General features: G+C 41.0%; 1 protein-coding gene across 1 annotated transcript; it reads right to left on the reverse strand.

The window, feature by feature from the left end:
- Positions 1 to 3,237: 3,237 nt before the first annotated feature.
- On the reverse strand, positions 3,238 to 18,433 carry MEDAG (mesenteric estrogen dependent adipogenesis). Its single transcript, XM_020788592.3, has 5 exons — positions 15,919 to 18,433; positions 8,797 to 8,906; positions 7,432 to 7,544; positions 6,041 to 6,326; positions 3,238 to 5,378 (listed from the first exon to the last, which is right to left on the reverse strand). The coding sequence occupies exons 1-5, from the start codon at positions 16,212 to 16,214 to the stop codon at positions 5,272 to 5,274; spliced, it is 912 nt and encodes a 303-aa protein (XP_020644251.3). The 5' UTR covers positions 16,215 to 18,433; the 3' UTR covers positions 3,238 to 5,271.
- Positions 18,434 to 18,706: the final 273 nt, after the last annotated feature.

Raw genomic sequence — 18,706 nt, forward strand, 5'->3', positions numbered from 1 at the left:
CAGTGCTGGTTTGCTACTTCAGACTCAGTATGTTTCAGTGGTAAGTATATGGATCTAACGTGTGAGAGTCATGCATTCAAACCCCTGTTTATAATCCCTATCTCACATATTTTTGTAGACAAGTCCTTGCTGCCCACTCCCAGTCTTGCACAGGAGTCTTGTATGTCTGCTAAAACTGGCTTTATATGCAAGCCTTATCATAACATTGGCTCTAGAAAATATTTTCATATAATCTTATACAATATAAACCATTGTTGCCTTAGTATTAAGTTTCTGGTGCAAGTTGTAGTAATGGAAAATAGTCATGGGGTGGATAGTTCTGGGCACTTGGTTAGAGAGCATGATTAACACTGGAGTAATCCCTTTGAAGAGCTGATTCAGCCAGCTATTGCTGTATTTCATTACATCATGGTAAAAACATATTTTTAAAAATTATACAGTCTATCAGATTGCCATCTAGTGAAGTGTACTGTGTACTTAAGTACATTAAATCCATAATGGATTTAAGCAGTCATCGTATTAATCTTGAAACTGTATTAGGTACCTTATCATGGATATTTGTTTGTTTTGTCAATAATTGGTACAGATTATGTTTCACATCATGAAGACTAAATGGAATTTATTTCTTAAATGTAGTTATTGGTATCATAGTCAACTCAGTCTGTTAGGCTAGTAGGGTTTGATGCAACATTTTAGGAAAAATATTAACACTTTGTACACTTTGCCAAGCCGCGGTTTTAGATTGATCACACAGGAAGGTACAGCAGCAAGCATTTCCCTGTTCTGAAGACAGAATGGGGCTTGAAGGAAGAACATGAAAATATATGGATGAGAGATGTCTGTTCTGCTGAGTTTTAACAAAGAATAGGGAGCTAGTACATCCACTGGTGGAGGCAAAAGTACAGATGGGAGACAGAGTCTCCAGATGTATAAAAATATTGGCAACACAGACTTTATTCTTATGTATCTAAAAAGCTAAGGCTCAATGTGTTTCAGCTTAGCTTTTGGCTTCTGGACCTAAGCATAAAATTATATATTAATTTAGAAACAGCTGGCCTGGATAGTTGCAGCATTCCCCCCCTTATCTGTATAGTTAACAGTGTGAAATATTAATGAATCTGCACACAAGATCAGTAAACTCCTAGTATAGATTAATGACAGCATCTAAGATACACACCAAGCTTTTAGAACTTTGTGTGTGTGTGTTTAGTCGTTTAGTCGTGTCCGACTCTTCGTGACCCCATGGACCAGAGCACACCAGGCCCTCCTGTCTTCTACTGCCTCCCGGAGTTGTGTCAGGTTCATGTTGGTTGCTTCGCAGACACTGTCCAGCCATCTCATCCTCGGTCGTCCCCTTCTCCTCTTGCCATCACACCTTCCTAACATCAAGGTTTTTTCCAAGGACTCTTTTCTTCTCATGAGATGGCCAAAGTACTGGAGCCTCAGCTTCAGGATCTGTCCTTCAAGTGAGCATTCAGGGTTGATTTCCTTTAGAACTGATAGGTTTGTTCTCCTTGCAGTCCAGGGGATTCTTAAGAGCCTCCTCCAGCACCACAATTCAAAGGCATCAATTCTTCGGCGGTCTGCTTTCTTTATGGTCCAGCTCTCACTTCCATACATCACGACAGGAAAAACCATAGCTTTGACTATTCGGACTTTTGTTGGCAAGGTGATGTCTCTGCTTTTCAAGATGCTGTCAAGATTTGTCATCGCTTTCCTCCCAAGAAGAAGGCGCCTTTTAATTTCAGGGCTGCTGTCTCCATCTGCAGTGATCATGGAGCCCAGGAAGATAAAATTTGACACTGCCTCCATATCTTCCCCTTCTATTTCCCAGGAGGTGATGGGACCAGTGGCCATGATCTTAGTTTTTTTGATGTTGAGTTTCAGACCGTTTTTTGCACTCTCCTCTTTCACTCTCATTACAAGGTTCTTTAATTCCTCCTCACTTTCTGCCATCAGAGTGGTATCATCTGCATATCGGAGGTTGTTGATATTTCTTCCGGCAATCTTAATTCCGGCTTGGGTTTCTTCCAGTCCAGCCTTCCGCATGATGTATTCTGCATATAAGTTAAATAAGCTGGGGGACAATATACAGCCTTGCCGTACTCCTTTCCCAATTTTGAACCACTCAGTTGTTCCATGACCATTTAGTCTATACCATAGATTCAAAGTGCAAATGCAGAAGGGAGGTTATCTACTTCTAGATAGATCTGGTTCCTGTGAAGCAGGAGAGGTCCTTACTGAGAAGGGAAATCAATTGGATATTGAGGCTGAACACTTTAGCCCCTTATGGGTTATATGAAAAAATATTTTTTGCACAGCCCCCACTGCCTCACTGATTATCTAACTGTCCTTGACTCATCTGACAGCTGCAAATAAGTAGGTACCATCTCTTCTGCCCTTGGACTCCATTTTGTTTCTCGGCTTAAGAACATAAGAGCCCTGCTGGATCAGGCCAAGGGCTCATCTAGTCCAGCTTCCTGTATCTCACAGTGGCCCCCTCAGATGCCTCTAGGAGCACAGGAGACAACTAGATACCTGTCTCCTGACACCACTCCCCTGCATCTGGCATTTTGATGTACAGTACCTTCCTTTTAAGATTGGAGACTATACATCCACATCATGGCTTGTAACCTACGATGGACTTTTCCTCCAGGAATCTGTCCGTCCCATTTTAAAGGCATCTAGGCCAGATGCCATCACCACATACCTGTGGCAAGGAGCTCCACAGACTAACAACACACTTACTTCAAAACAATCAGTTGAGACCATTGGGAAGTGCAGTCTTTTCTTTCCATTGTGGCTGGATGGGAGTTAAGAGGGATAAAAGTGAAGAAAAAGTTAGGTACCTGCCCCCTGACTTTGTGACCAACTTATTACTGGGAAGGGGATGCAGGATCCCCTTTGCAGGGTTGCCAGCAATAGAATGTACAGATGAAAGACTCTGGGTAAACCAAGAAAAGTTTACCCAGAATCATCATCTGCATTGATATAGGAACTTTATATCTGTCTTACTATACATGAAGATTTTAACAACCTAATTTGTAAAGACATTTTTATTTCTGCTGTTGCATCAGCATCTTTTGCTGACCTATCTGAAACCCTCTTGTGAGCTACTAGTAGGATCACACTCAAACCTTGTCATAATTTATATTCTGTGAGATAATTCTGAATATTGCTTCTTACCACCTATTATGTAGTATGTACAAATACTAGGGTGCAAGAGAAATGAAAAGATCCATTAAAAACCTCCTTTTATTATAAAACAAGGATATACAAAGGCATTAAACGGTCACTTATACAGAGAGATCTGATCAGGATTTAAAACATGACAGAGCCTGGGAGAAAACATATTGCAGGACTCATTCATTATGAAAAGCATATCAAGCAATGCCAAAAGGGCCCCTTGCAGTAAAATCTTAATAGATCTAAAATATCCAAGGGCAGCACTTCTGGCTTGTACACTCTGGCAGTATACATTGTGTTCAAATACTATGGTATACAGAAAAGGTAAAATGTTCACCACAGATACACCCAAAAGTGATACATCCCCACTCAGCTGTACATTAATCTCCTTGCCTCAAAGAACCTTCTTTAGTATGCAATGCTTTAAAAAAAAACCTCAGAGGATTATTAAATTCTGACTCAATCTCCAGTTACATATTATGTTTACCAGTTTTATTAGTGTCTGAAAAGGACAGACATTTATCCCAGGCTGCAGCCACCTGGAGGCTACTCATTTTGGTTTTGCATGGGAGAACACCGGGGCAGTTCTATGTATGCAAAGTATGCACTAATTAGATAAGTATAAAAGACAGTCCTTCAAGAAAAAGGAAGGGGCAGTATCAGAACCCTCAAATAAATATCTAGGAATGTGATTCTTGGGGGATTAATACATTTTGGCTTTTAAAAATCCTCTGGATAAGGATGGAGATCCACAATAGCAAAAGTATTCAAATATTACAAGTTAAAGGGTAGGTGGGAGTCTCTCAACCAGGAATCACACCATGTAGTCACCCTCTACAATGCTTCATAGTATTATGCACAACTTTGTAACTGAATGGGGTATTTCTACACATGATTGGTGGGGCCCTTTTCACTTTTTCAGTATCACATAGCAACTAAGACTTCTCTGATGGAACCCTTTTATGAACGCAAAGCTTCACACAAATTGTAGTGCATATTTCATCTGTAAAAGTAAACAAATTTACTGAGTTATTTCAAAACAGCAATACACATTTACCTATATTTCCATGAATTGATATTTAAAAAACAAAATGTAGGACAAAATAATGAGCCCATCTGTGTTAAAAATTAACATCAACACAAACTGTAGTACAGTATTAAGGAAATAAGGCATTTTATATGAATTGCAGTGCCAAGAGTTGGTCATCACTGTTTATTACTTCAGAGAACATAAGAGTAGCATAAAAATGATTCAACTCTTCTTTGACACAAGTTTCTTTCAAAATGTTTTCTATAAACAAGTGAAAATGTATCTTAAGGGGTTTTAGGTAGAAACACAGAAAATAAATCATTTTGACTAGAGGTGATTCTGGAGGCTTGTGATGGAGCTGAAATTACTTTCTCATATTTTCTCACCAATTAAGTATTGTTTTAATCTAGACCTAATAATCAAAATCTAACTGAATCAACCAGAACGTATCTACAAACTAGGTAACAGGTTTCTGAATATCATGTAAAAGCACTTTCATTCAAGTAGTGTCTCTGCTAGTTCTTCAGGGTCACTACTGCCAATTTTTAAAAAACCTCAGTAAATTTAGTTTCAAACAGATTTATATTTTTGAGCATAAAGTCAGTTTCAAATTCCTTTAGACTTGGCATAAGACAGTTATAAGTATTACACCAGTTATAAAACAGCTCACTACTTGTGGTTTTAAACTTGCTGCTCATGATTTTTCAAATTTAGAACTTGTTATTTAAAAACACTCTAAAAATTAACTTTAAAATAATTTTTAGCACTCTAGCTTTATACTTAGGTGTAACAGCAATAACAAGAAAGCTCTGTCTTCCAAATAACTCTTAATATGCTGAGTGAAGAACCATTTCTGCAAGCACCATCTCGCGGAACAGGAGGGGCTTTCATGAATCAAAGAAAGCAAGTGGAGTCCAAGAATATTCTGCTTTTTGAAGTCTGATGCAGCAGAGCAGCATCTTCTTTTCAGTACTCCTGCAATAATGATTCCACGATGTCACTCTTTTTCTGATGTACCTTTCTCCAAAGTATGGAAATCCAATTACAGTATTTGGTCAATCTTCAGAAGCCTGAACTCCTGAAACTGTCCAAACAGTTAAAGGAGACTCAGTCCAAGATGATTGTGGAGTCAAGTTGCTGTTAAATACCTCATCTATTGAAGCTGCAAGATAGTAAAAGAAATAGTTACAATATGTCTAACAAAATGGAAATAGTAATGTGTATGATTTTGGGATACCATACTGAGAAGCAGAGATAGGAAATACAAAATCAAAAATGAAAATATTCAGTACAGTAGGACCTCCTATCCACAGGATCAGTATCCACTGATTCATTTATTCATTGCCTGACAATACTAAATTTAAAACCCCAGAAATACGTATTTATACATATTTCCAGAGTAGAATTGGCCACTAGAGGAAGACAGAAACAATGCAATGTATATCATTCAATACTCCCATGTTTTCTGGCATCCACGGGGGGGGGGGGCTTCAAACTGATCCCCCGTAGATACTGTGGTCCTACTGTAATTACTTGTTCATTCCCAAGAATCACAGCCTTTTAAAACTGGCGTTAGCTTCAGTAGTTACAGTCTTGCAATTGCATTTCCAAACAGCTTCTTTGGAAATGTAAGGAACACTGAGAAACATTGTCTTCCCAAATGTATAGAAACAGAAGAAGGATTTAGTGAAGAGATAACATCAAAGGGCCAGGCTTTGAAATATAAGTAGCTTCTTGAAGGCACAAGAGGCAGAAGAGAGAGTACGTCTCTCTTATCAGTGAAAAACATAGTGTACTATCTCTTTCAGCAGGTCATCAACTTACCTCTGGAAGTAACACTGAACTTTCTGTCTGAAAAGCTGTTTGAACGCAGATTTGGTTCACTCATTTTGTCCAGAAATTTCGTTATCATTTCTCTTTTCTCTGGATTAGTACTGGACAAATTAAGAACTTTTCCATTCACTGAAACTGTGCTTTTGCTGATTCCAAACCAGTAAAAGAAATCAAATAAGGCATCAACTTTGAATTCATAGGAGAAGCTCAAACTTTCTTCATTCACAAGATAGGCTCCTGAAGGAAAAAACTTCTTTACAGCATCCTGGAAATCAAACTGTACAAAGGGGGCAGGTGAGGGGAGAGAGATGATTAGACACGTATAGCAACCAGGAAGATTTCCAGACCATTTGTTAAATCCAAAAGAGATTTGTCTCTCAAACTAAATGTAGATTACAGTCCTAATAAGAAAAAAGTTCACTTACTGTATGAAATATTACTCCAAAAATGGGGTGACCTCATTTAGCTGCCATTGTTATCATCACGCTCCAAAAGTGATAATTAGAAAAAGCCAATACACTACTCATTTGAATCCATTACCTTTTACACAATGAAAAAAACTGCTTTAAAGTAGCACTCAAGGAGGGTTCTAAACAAGATGAGAGGTGTTACCACCCAACTGCTTTTATGCTTAAAACAATGCTCGTGGGAGAACATGTTCTGCACCCTAGATACGTTTAAGCACCTGAAATTTGACTAGAAGTCACCTCTGAACCAAAGTTATCCCCCAACTGTCTTATTCTTATCCAAAACAGGATACATCCAATGTTTCTTGCAGTCTAAGCAGCACTTTTGTTTGCTAATGCTTGGCAGGCAGAACAGGGCCAGCACTAGACTTACTAAACATATAAAATGAAATGATATATAATTATTGAAACATTTCCCTTTTCTATTAGCAGAAGTAAATAGTAAATACTAAGGCGAGCATCCTACCGAGTTTTCACTGAGCAGAAAGTCACAGCGTTGTAGTGATGCTGGATTATGCCTCTCAGCACTGTGATTGCACAGACAAAGTTTCTTCACAGAGATCACTGGTTGCACAAACACCATGACCTATATTATTATGCTGGTGAGAGACACCAGTCTAAGAAATGAACAGGAGAAAAATGCAGAGAGCCTAAGACAGATAACCATCTGTTAGATCTGCTTTGATTTCGAGTTCTGCACCAAGCAGGGGGTTGCAATCAGTGGCCTTATAGGCCCTTTCCAATTCCATTATTCTGTGATAATAACTGTTCAGACTAGGCACTATGTAGGTTATCCAGACAAGTCTCCTCTGAGTTGCAAGCTTGATATTGTCCTTTGTCCCTTATAATTAGTCAGAGCAGATACTGACTTAAAGATAACAAGCTTTTGCAGGTCAAAGAGTCTGTTTGACTTACCTGGAGTTTATAGCTTTCTCCTATCACAGAAGATATTATGTTGTTCATGCCATTCTCTATCTGTCTTCTTATTTTTGGGTGTCGAGTGTTCACAAGCAAAGCATAGGTTTTTTCTAATGACAAATTGAACAAGGTTAGTACTTTCTGTTACACAGCATTAACTTTGCATTTCAGATGCTGTTTAAGACTACGCACAAAAGATTTCTGCCACAATCTTCTTGGGCTGTTACACACATTAGAAAGTTAACAAAACAAACAAGCTGTGTTATGTGTGTGTGTTTCATAGTACAGTGGTTATAAGAGCCTTGGAGTGCAGTTGTTAAACTGCAGTACTGCAGGAAAGGCTCTGCTCACAACTTGAGTGTGATCTTGATGGCCTCAGGTAGATGGCCAAGGTTGACTCAGCCGTCCATCCTTCCAAGGTCAATAAACTGAGTACCCAGCTCCCTGGGGGTGGGCAATGTGCCTGCATGATAATCTGTAAACTTCTCAGAGAGTGCTTTAAACACTGTGGAGCAGCATATAAGTAGCACACTTTGCTTTGCTTTGTCTTTTGAAAAATCTGTAATTCGTTTGTAGGAAACAGCATTCTTATACGCCAGCTTCCCACAGTAAATACAGTCTAGCACAGATGTAGTATCTTTTTACATGTGGCCAAATACAGCCCAAGTACATATGGTTTGTTTACTAATTTCATAGCATGTTATGTGACTCTGAAACTATTATTGTACTTGGACTAAGACACACTATTCATGCTTTCAGTACTGACAGATCCTTTATGCTAAGTACTGACTCAAACAGCTGCATACAGCGCTCTAGCAGCTAAATGCAGAAAATTGGTTGCTAGAAGTGTGCACACTCTCTGTTTTTGATCCCATGCGCCATGTCCATTTCTGTTTACAGAAAAGCAAAGCATCACAGAAGTAAGGAGCTGGAAGGAAGCCCAAAGAGTCATCACGTCCAGCCCCTTACAGAAGAAGGTTACATGGCTACTTGTTGTATCCCAACAAGTAGCTACATAACCTGTGCCTCCAATGAGCACCACACAACTTGAACTGCAGTGGCTCATGTTTTACTACCATAGAGTGAACCACCTTTTTCAGACACAAAAACCCTATGTGATATTAATCTGCTACCTTATGCCACTTTTCATTGTATTGTTGTGTTATAGTCACATCTGGATATAGCTGCTGGTCAGTGACCATAATAAAGCTCATTCATATATTATAGACTATATTATTGCTGGTTTGATAAGGACACCATAGCATAGTGACAGCAGCAGTTACTCTGGGGTTGTATTTAGTTATTTAGTGCAAGCTAAGTGATCCCATTTACACTTGTAAAGGCAGGTTTGATCATACATACCTTTTGAAGAAGTACGTTTTGTTCTGACATTTACAAAGAACACCAATGGACGCCCCAATATGGTCTCTCTGTAATTTTTATAGTCGTAATGGGTATTGAGTTCTACATACCTGTTCAGGAGAAGAAGGCCACATATTAGATATTAATGGTAAGCAAAAAGAAAAAATTCAAAAAGGCTGATTTAAGTGTTTTTAGAATCATTTTCTCTGAAATGCACCTACCATGAAAATTTAAGGAGGCGTAGAGGTCAAAGAAAGGGGCAGCAGCACAGAACACAGGAATCCTTGCCTCCACTGAGAAGTCAAAGTTAAGGGACTGCTTTCTGACCCGGGAAGCAGGGACTTCCCTTGATGTAAAAGTTTGCCTGCACTTAGAAGCAAAGTAGAGGAGAACCAAGGGGCACAAGTAGTAAAAAAGTGACAGAGCTAACTATGGCTGGATGCACATCAGCAAGGAGGAGCAGTAAGAAAAATACAGTGGGGTCTCAACTTACGAACTTAATCCGTATTGGAAGGCAGTTCTCAGGTCGAAAAGTTCTTAAGTCAAATCTGCATTTCCCATAGGAATGCATTGAAAACCATTTAATCCGTATCTGCTCTTTTCATCCATAGAAACTAATGGGAAGCTGCTATTCCGCCTTCTGCCACGAGAGGGGATATTTTTTCTTTTTTCCTTTTAACCTAAGATGACTTAGCTTTTAAAAAAAGGAAAAAAAGAGTTCGTAACTCGAATCTAAGTTCGTAAGTCGAGTCCATATATTCCTATGAGAGCGGTTCGTAAGTCGAAACATTCGTAAGACGAGCCGTTCGTAAGTCGAGACCCCACTTGTGCTTGTGCTCAGTGTGTATTGCTAGTACAAAATCTGGTGTGAAAGGTAGACTTCAGTGGTTCTCTTGATTGCAAACCACTCATTCTTCACCAGAAAAATAACCGCAGGCTTAGGATATGTCTTTTACTTGCTCATATAATATCACAATATTCAGGAAACGGAGTAATGACTCCTGCTCCAAGTTAAATATCTATTGCATACGATGTGCAATTTGACAAAAAATAAAGACACTTGCAAAGAAGCATAAGTATAGAAATCAATTTGTACTGGTGAGGCCATTCTCGTTTATCTTTGTTAAGTCTCTAAAGTATAGTCTTGTGTAACATTGCTTGGTATTAATTTGGTCTCTGTCCTAGAGATCGGTTCTGCTTACATGCCCAGAGTTCTTTTAAAAACCTGTTCATTTAACATCAACCCCAACATAAGAGTGTGTCGCCATAGTCTTTTGAAACAACAACAGAAGTTACTGTTCACACATCACTTCATGATCCTAATAGGTGAGTAGTGACTTTTCTTTCAAAGCCACCTTGGAGTGCACCTCACTGCATGTGAAGTGCAGTTTTGGTCTATGGAAAATTGTAATCCACAAAGCCTGATTCACAAATTCAGACTTTGTGGATTACAATTTTCATAATACCCAACAACTAGACATGTTGGCTTGGACCTAGGGGACCTGTAACCTGTCTCTAAAATAAAGGGAAATTTGAGCCATCTGTAGGACTCTTAGGGAGAGTCAAGCACCTAATTTCTGGGTCTGACAGTTCCACACACAATGTGGGAGACAGTATAAGTAGCAGTGTAATAAAGCATTGGGACTTTTTCAAATTACTTAAAACATATGTGGGTAATACCTTTTTCGAACCGTTAAAATACCACAGACAAGCAAGCTTTCAAGCTTTGCGGGACTCTTCACCAGTCTGGGCGCTGTTGTGTTTAAGGTTGAGAGAAGGCGAGAGAAACAGGAAAGATCATCCTGACTAGATGCTGAAGCTGCAGCAGCTGTAATTCAAACTAAGGTTGCAAGATAGAAACTGAAAACTTAAAGAATCAGGTTGGGGTGTAATGGTAGTGCCACGTTTCATCTCAGGTTGAGTCAACTATCATTCTCCATCTGTATTAGACAGAGATTCCAGTCACTCAAGGAATGCTCCTTCTTTTATTAACAGGGTTGAGTATGCTGTCAGCCACCTCTCTCAGACTTTTCTTTTCCTTGGATTCTAGCTGTAATTGTCAGAATAACTTTTAGAGGAAAAGGAGGGATTTCCCCAGTAACAATACATAAGCTTGGTCGTAATGCAAAGTATTTTGTTGTGGTCTGGTTCTAAATGAGTAATTAAGATCTATAAGCTTTACAAAATACTTTCTTCTGGCTGAGATGAAAACTGCTAGAACTGGTTTGTTTGTTTTGATCAATACAATTGCCTGCATTTTTTTACTCTCCTTCGGTGGAATGGCTCTGAAGACTGACATGGGGAAAACAAACCCCTGCCTGCCAACATTTACTATTGTCTTGCTGTATAGGGATCTAAATATGTGACGTGGTGCCACTGCGGGTTAAACTGCAGAAGCCTCTATGCTGCAAGGTCAGAAGACCAGCAGTTATAAGATCGAATCCATGTGACAGAGTGGGCTCCCGTCGCTTGTCCCAGCTCCTGCTAACCTAGCAGTTCGAAAGCATGTAAAAATGTGAGTAGATAAATACTATCGTGATGGGAAGGTAACGGCATTCCATGTCTAGTCATGCTGGCCACATGGCCACGGAAACTGTCTCCGGACAAATGCTGCCTCTATGGCTTGGAAACTGGGATGAGCACCACGCCCTTGAGTCGGACACGCCTGGACTAAATGTCAAGGGGAAATTTTACCTTTACCTATAGGGATCTAATGTTCAAAGAAGAAAAGCTGGGAGATTTACTGAATAAACCCAAGCCCTCGAATAGCCCTCCCGGTCATCATAGCTCTGCTCGTAAGGATGACGGAAGGTACCATGCAAAATATCTGGAAGGCTTCAGACTGATGAAGGCTGTCCTAACATAAACCTAAAGTGATTCTTTGGCTCCCTGCCTGTGTAAATATAAAGCTACAGTTTATTACAATCATAGTCATTACTGGAAATTACTTCATGCTTTAAAAGCCTCAAGTAGTGTTTACAAAGAGACAGGTACAGTTTGTTTCAAAGTAACTCACTCATCAATCTTTTCATACGATGTATGAGCTGGCTGGATAGCTCGATGGTGTAGCTATCTGGTTGCAGAGCGAGAGATTGGGAGTACAATTCCCCACTGTGCCTCCCATGAGTGGAGCCAACCTCTGTGGCCTTGGGCAAGCTGCACAGTCCCAGGACACCCCCAGAAGAAGGGAATCGTGAACCACTTCTGAGTACTCTCTACTTAGAAAACCCTGAAAAGGGTTGCTGTAAGTCAGAACTGACTTGGTGGCACACAATTATTATAAGCAGATACCTACTGTGATGTAGTGGCTAGAGTGACAGACGAGGACTCTGGAGATCAGGGTTCGAATCTTCGCTCAGCCATGGATATTCATGGGGGAAGTGCAACATGTAAGACTACTCCTTAAATATCTCACTGAAGCCCTATTAGAGTTGCTATAAATTGATTCCAACTTGACGGCACATAACAATGATCTTTAAAGAGTTATGGGACAAGATACAAAAAGTTAACCAAAAGGTGTGTGAAAAGCGTCATAATGCTTACTTAAGCAGATCAGCCGACACTCTAGCACATGACACTTCTTTAAACCTCACTTTGTGAAAACAAAACACTTTTTTTTTGCACATAGGTTTTGCTCCTTCTTACACTATGTAAACTTCTAATCTCACACACATCTGGAGGAAGATATTCCACTCAGTTACAAACATACTAAGTCACACACACAAACCACCTCACTCACCCTACCCCACTCTGCTGTTAGCTGGTATTGCTACTCTAATTTAAAACCAGAATTGATCAATGCCTGGAAAACATAGTGGCGGTATGACAGAAAGCAAGATTCATTCTCTTCGAGCTCAGCTCACATGGTTGCTGGAACATGTAAGGTGGCGCCGAGGATGCCAAAAAGGAACAGAAAAAGTTGGTTGGGTGGTACCATAAACAAACACATAAAATCCCATGAGTCAGTGTCCTAGTTAAGCCAGTCATACTATTTATCCATGGAAGGTGACTAAAATCTGCAGTGGCCTAGATCCAATGTGATGCTTGTGGACATCACAGTACAGTACTTTCTTTCCTTCCTCTCACCAGGAAGCTGGCTCCAGACCTTTTTATAAAACTGATAAAATTGCAATAGTTACATAAGAATAACATAATGGGCAAAATCCTGTTGCACAACTTTGTTTTGCACAACCTGCCAAATACTTAAACCACTGAGCTATCCAGTCAGCTAAAGGGAGGAAATAGGAAACTTTAAAATAGTGTAAATTAAATGTTTCTGGCCCCTGATCCAGGTTATGAGCCTAGGGGAGCCTTGGAACCTTAACTGGGGCTGTGGGGATAGGAAATAAATTAAATGGTCCCAGTGTCCAATCCAGGTTAAGGCAGGTGCAAAGTTATGCAACAGAATGTTTGTTCAATACACTGGCTGAGGAAGATGGGTACAAGGACCAGTCAGCTTGTTTGTTGCTGTAGTATAATACCTAACAACAACAACATGTGCCACCAAGCTGATTCTGATTTGCGGTGATCCATTCCAGGGTTTTCTAGATAAACAGTACTCAAAGGTGGTTTACCACTCCCTTCATTGGAGTGCTCTGAGATAGTGAAAATTGCTCAAAACTACACAGGTCAGCTTTTCCCTGGGGGGGGCAGTGGGGAATCAAACTCCCAACATCTGACTTCAGAACGAAATACCCTACTGACTCACTCAGCTACCGTAACTGTAAAACCATTCTGACCATTCTAAAGCAGGGCTGGGAACCACACTACACATTCTTCTTGCAGGCCCCAAAAATCCCCCATAAGACAAAAGAAAAAAGAAAAGAAGACAAAGAATCACCACTCCAAAGTGGCTTCCAAGAGGTGGTCTCCTCTATAGCAAGCCACAAGGTCATTTTTTTAAATCCACAAATAGGGATACAGACCATGGCAGTTCCCTACAGGATAAAACTGATCCCTGGTGGTTGCATACTGCTGTAACATACCATTTAAGCACCACATACTGTTATTTTGCATGCTCACAGTTCCTGCCGGCAATAACTTCTGGCTCACCTGGAGCTCAATTTATCAGAGGACTGCCAGACTATAGACTGAAAATGGTTGCAAGGCATTTAAACTATGGCAGGTAGAAGCAAATGTTCTAGGAGCTACATCAAAGAAGGTAGCAAAACAAAGGCCTCACTTATGTTTAGCCTTTCCTCTCCAAGAGGTTTTCGTACACAGAGGTCCCAGAATATGAATTTCCTTATTTCCCAGAAGAGCCAAACCAGAAAAGTCACCTTTCTGGAATTCAACTCGCATAATCTTAGCCAACATAAAGAGTAGGAAAGCAACTTTTTAGTCTACAACTCAGAATTGCCCAAAGAGCATAGCCATATGGGCTGAGGCATAAAAGTGACTTTCCTGAATTCTGAGGCATATCATGGCTGTTCATACAAAACCATCATCAAGACATGGTACATTTAGACTGAACTGTTGGGCTGAACACACAAATCCTCATGTATCAAATAATCGGTTATCCTTTAATAAAAATATCACTTCCTTGTTTTTAGAATGCGATGCTGTCTCACACTAAACACACATTTAAACCTGGATGCCTGGAGTTATTTTCCCAACCGGTATTTTATCACAGCAAAGTATCCAAAGCATCTTGCTTGAAAGAGACAAAGGTTCATCTCCTTTAGTTTCATGCTTCCAACATTAGTCAACCACCAAGAAGTCTTGGGCTCACCATGCAGATCTCAGTCTCCCCACTGATCTCTAATCCAGCAAGAACAATATCGCTGCTGAAGAGGGGAGTTGTTGTTTAGCTATGAATGTCAGAACATTTCTTTCAAAGGTTGACTTTGACTTTCTGAACTGATCACAGCTTGACAAACCTACTTTTTCCAGACTACAACCCTACAATAGTATAGCAGCAGCTACAAAAATAAAATCTGTCACAGCTGTGTTCACGGCTTATCCTTTAGGTTTAATGTTCTACACCTCTATTTGTCTCTGATCAATCTTTCTTTGTTGGCTAATTTTAGAAGTACAGTACTGTATGTTAAGAATTTCCAATCTCTTCTCATTCAAATAAGGATTTGCAATTTCATACGTCTGACATGCACAAAATTCAATAGGTTATGCCCCAGCTCAACAGACTGCACTTGCCTCCACCTAACAAATCTCTGGGTTCTTCTAGTCAGAGCTTGGAAGAGTTACTTTTAAAAACAACAGCTTCAAAAAGCCCAGTCATGTTGGCGGTGAGGCTTAGGGAATGGTAGTCCAAAACAGTAACTTCTCAAAGGGCTGGTTCTAGTAACAAACTAGGTCCTACAAACCTGAAGTTCACCCTCACTCTTAAGGTAGAATATTGTCCAAGACAACACCACACCTGACTAATGGACCTTCTGGGAGCTTCAGATTATAAGGAAACAAACAATTTAGGCTGACACCTAGGAGATTTAATTTCCAGAAACACTGCCAAGTAAACCCCTAGCAGCAAAAGCAACAGAGAACTTTTAGAGTATCAACTGTGTCTACCTTAAAGATTATCAAATTTAATTTGACCTAAACTTTAAAAGTGGGCCACAGTGCATAAAAACACAGGGCCAGTAAAATGTTATTAGCCTTTTAAGTCTTTACAAGACTTCTGGTCGTTTCTAAGTTTCCTGGGCGTGTGGGGGGGAAGGGGAGGTAGAAAAATAGACAGGGGACACCTCTGCTACTGATGGAAAGGTTAGACCAGGCGAACAAGACAAGTAACTAACCTTACCTGCAAGAGCCCAAAAATAGCAGCCCATTTATAATTTTCAAAAGGCTACCCTCTACCCTCCCCAGGCTTCAAGTCTGGATTTAGCGCATCTAATCTCAGTTTCGGAAGTGATAAAAAGTACAAATTGTGCAGCTTCTCATCGACGAGGAACGGCTGTTATCACCTTACTTTTCAGGATCCAGACCCTTCGGCCATCTCAAGACAAGCAGAAATCCACCCGGTGCAGTTTTTTCCTCTAATTATGAAGCCCTGCATCTCCCTGGCTCAAAAAAGAGGGAAAAGCAAGCTCCCTCTTCCACCCACCCAGGCAAGGCGTTTCAGTGAGGAGCGGGATACGGGGAGGAGAGGAGAAAGGACTCGGCTACCTCTTGAAGTAACCGGTGAGCCTGCAGGGCTGCTGCCCGTCCAACTGGACGAGGCCGTCGCTCAGCACCGTGAAGCCGCCTCCGGGCTGCCGGCTCGGCGGGTTGAGCGCGGCCAAAGTGTCGCCGTGGAGTTGGAAGGCGTGAGGCTGCAGGGCTAGGAGCTGCCGCAACGACAGCACGGCCATCTCGCAGTTGCACGTCCGGAGGCTCTGCAGCTCCCCCGAAGAGACGGAGGTCAAGCTGGGCCGTACCGAGGAGTCGGCCGAGCCGGCCTCGGCGCCGCTCCAGATGGCCATGGCGGTGTCTTTACGAACCGGCGAAGGAACGAAGAGGATGATGAAGAAGAAGAGCCACGCCGGCGTCCCCAAGAGCCTGCTGGCAAAGCGGTGCCCGGTCCGGGCAGAAAAACACCGGGGCGGAGCTGAGGGGAGGAGAAAAGGCCGGCCTAGGCCGCCCTGTCTGCTTTTTTTCGTGCGCGCCCGTCCTCTTCTCGGGGCTTGGCTCGCCGCCTCCCTCAGCCAGGCTCATCCGTTCAGTCGCCTCTCTGCCCTCTGGGGAAAACATCCCCGTTGTAAGAGTTGCTGTCATTGCTTTGGGGAGTAGGCCTGTGCGCCGCCTATCTCGTTCCCCCTGAAGGCTGGAGCCAAACACGCGGTGCCTCGTTTCGTGTGACATGAGACGCGTGTCTGGGGGAAAGAAATGGCATCATGTGGCTGGTCTCATTTCTGAAGGCAAAGCGGAAGAGAGAGGCCACCAAGCAGGAGTGACTTTTTAAAAGGCCTGGATGGTTAACATTCCAGCTCGGAATTTTTCTTTTGTCTGAAAAGCCCTACAGAGCCATACCGGTTTTCAGAAAGGCAGTCTGTTTCCACAACGGCAACAACTAAAATATGCCTTGTGGCACCTTTAAGAGCACTACCATTATTTCAGCATGAAACATAATGGATATAATTAACGAATCATATATCCCTGAAAGCTTGAACCCCTTCTAAAAGGGGTCACAATTAAAGACGCTGTTGTTTATATTGTGCAAATAATCCCAATGAGTCACAAGCTTCTCCTTTTCTGACAGGATTTCACAAATACAGTTGTTATTATTATTTATTTGATTTATATCCCGCCCATCTGGTCTGGTCGACCACTCTGGGTTGTTTTGCCAGTTGAAGGCGCACTCATTCTAGATGTGAATTATTCTTCTCCACTAGTGAGATCCTGAGATCTTGCGGCAGCAAGGAAATATGCCAGCAAGATCATATTCATTTCTTCCTCCACTCTCCTGTTCATTCTCTTTGGGCAAGACTAAAAGCAGGGTTTCACAAATGAAATGACTTGATCTATGTGAAAATGACCCTGTCTGGTCTTCCATCTTGGGCTTGAAGAAGAAATGTTGGAACTCCACCCATGGCATGATGGATATGCACGGTGAGTGCCAAGTCTGTGGTCCTAAACAGGTGAGATGAGCAACTTGAAATGGACATGCAATCCAGTTTCAAGTGATGTAAATTTCAGAAACCTTCAGTAAGGTGAGACCTTGCACAAGCTATCTAACTCTTGCTGTGCAGCCTATTGGGCAGGCAGGAGAGAAAGAGGAAGAGAGTGCCAAATGTCAGGAAATGAGAAAGAACTTGTTCTTACCCCACCCAGAATAGGCTTCAGCTTATGCTCACCCTGCAGCCTTGACAGATTATCTCTTAAAGAATGTGGCCCCCGGGAGAAACCTGCAATACCTTAGAATTGAATCTCATTGACCTATTTTGAGTGCAGAAATAGGAAAGAGTTTTTCATCAACATCAAGTTTTAATTTATATGCTGCTTTTCCAGGAGGCATACCCAAAGCACCTTACAACACAAGAGCAATACAAAAATAAAAATGTGTATCAATATCATGTATAGGATATTTGCATTTCTAATACATGCACAAATAATTTTACGCAAAGTCACAAAGAGAAATTATTATTGTATGTGAAACCCTGTATCTTTGATCTAAAATTTCTGAAATATGTACTGTTTGTTACAATGCTTCAAATCATGTCACAATAAAAAAATGTACACATACATGCATACCCCTTCATTATCACAATATGGTCATACCTCTGAATGTTTCACAATTAGATGGAACACTACCAAACAGATGAGATCAATTTGGCTATAAAAATATTCATAGTAATTAAAATCACAGCTGGTTGTGAAGACACGTATTTCTATATCTGGAAGACTAAGGGGTCCCAAAGGGTCATTCAGATCTAAATAAGTATTTCATTTCATTTTTCAAGCTGTTTCTGATTGAAGTCAAGCTGAGGTCAAGCTAAAACAAACTTTTTGTTCTCCCCGCAGAATGTGTTGCAATAAAAGTTCTATTAATGACCTCAAATCCAGTAATTTCTATCATGAGATTCAGTTATTGCAAATATTTGTTACAAAAACCTCTGCACTGATTTTGCAACTGCTGCAGTTTCCTTCGCTATCCTATTTTTTCTACAAGGAGTTCTCAGCAGAATATACTTAATTGCACTTCTCCCATTTCTTCTCACAAAATCCTTTATAGTAGGTTAGCCTAGAAAATGTTGACAGTGGAGAGGGTAACCAGACTTTTCCAGATGAGTGGGGATTTGAATCCAAGCCTTCTTAAGTCAAGTCCTACATTGTAGCCACTCCGTCGCGTGGATTCGATCTTACGACTGCTTGGTCTTCTGACCCTGCAGCACAGGCTTCTGCAGTTTAGCCCGCAGCGCCACCACGTCCCTTAATAGATCTTTTTATAATGAAATTTCCTTACAAAAGGAAGATA

This window comes from Pogona vitticeps, chromosome 3 (assembly GCF_051106095.1).
Source record: "Pogona vitticeps strain Pit_001003342236 chromosome 3, PviZW2.1, whole genome shotgun sequence".
Lineage (NCBI taxonomy): Eukaryota > Metazoa > Chordata > Lepidosauria > Squamata > Agamidae > Pogona > Pogona vitticeps.

Bases quoted from the DNA above. Each gene is read 5' to 3' on its own strand.
- MEDAG (XM_020788592.3), bottom strand. From the start codon at position 16,214: ATGGCCATCTGGAGCGGCGCCGAGGCCGGCTCGGCCGACTCCTCGGTA. The intron at 7,545-8,796 runs GTATGTATGATC...ATTTGTCATTAG, and splicing joins AAAACGTACTTCTTCAAAAG to AAAAAACCTATGCTTTGCTT. The intron at 5,379-6,040 runs GTAAGTTGATGA...ACTATCTTGCAG, and splicing joins GTTCAGTGTTACTTCCAGAG to CTTCAATAGATGAGGTATTT.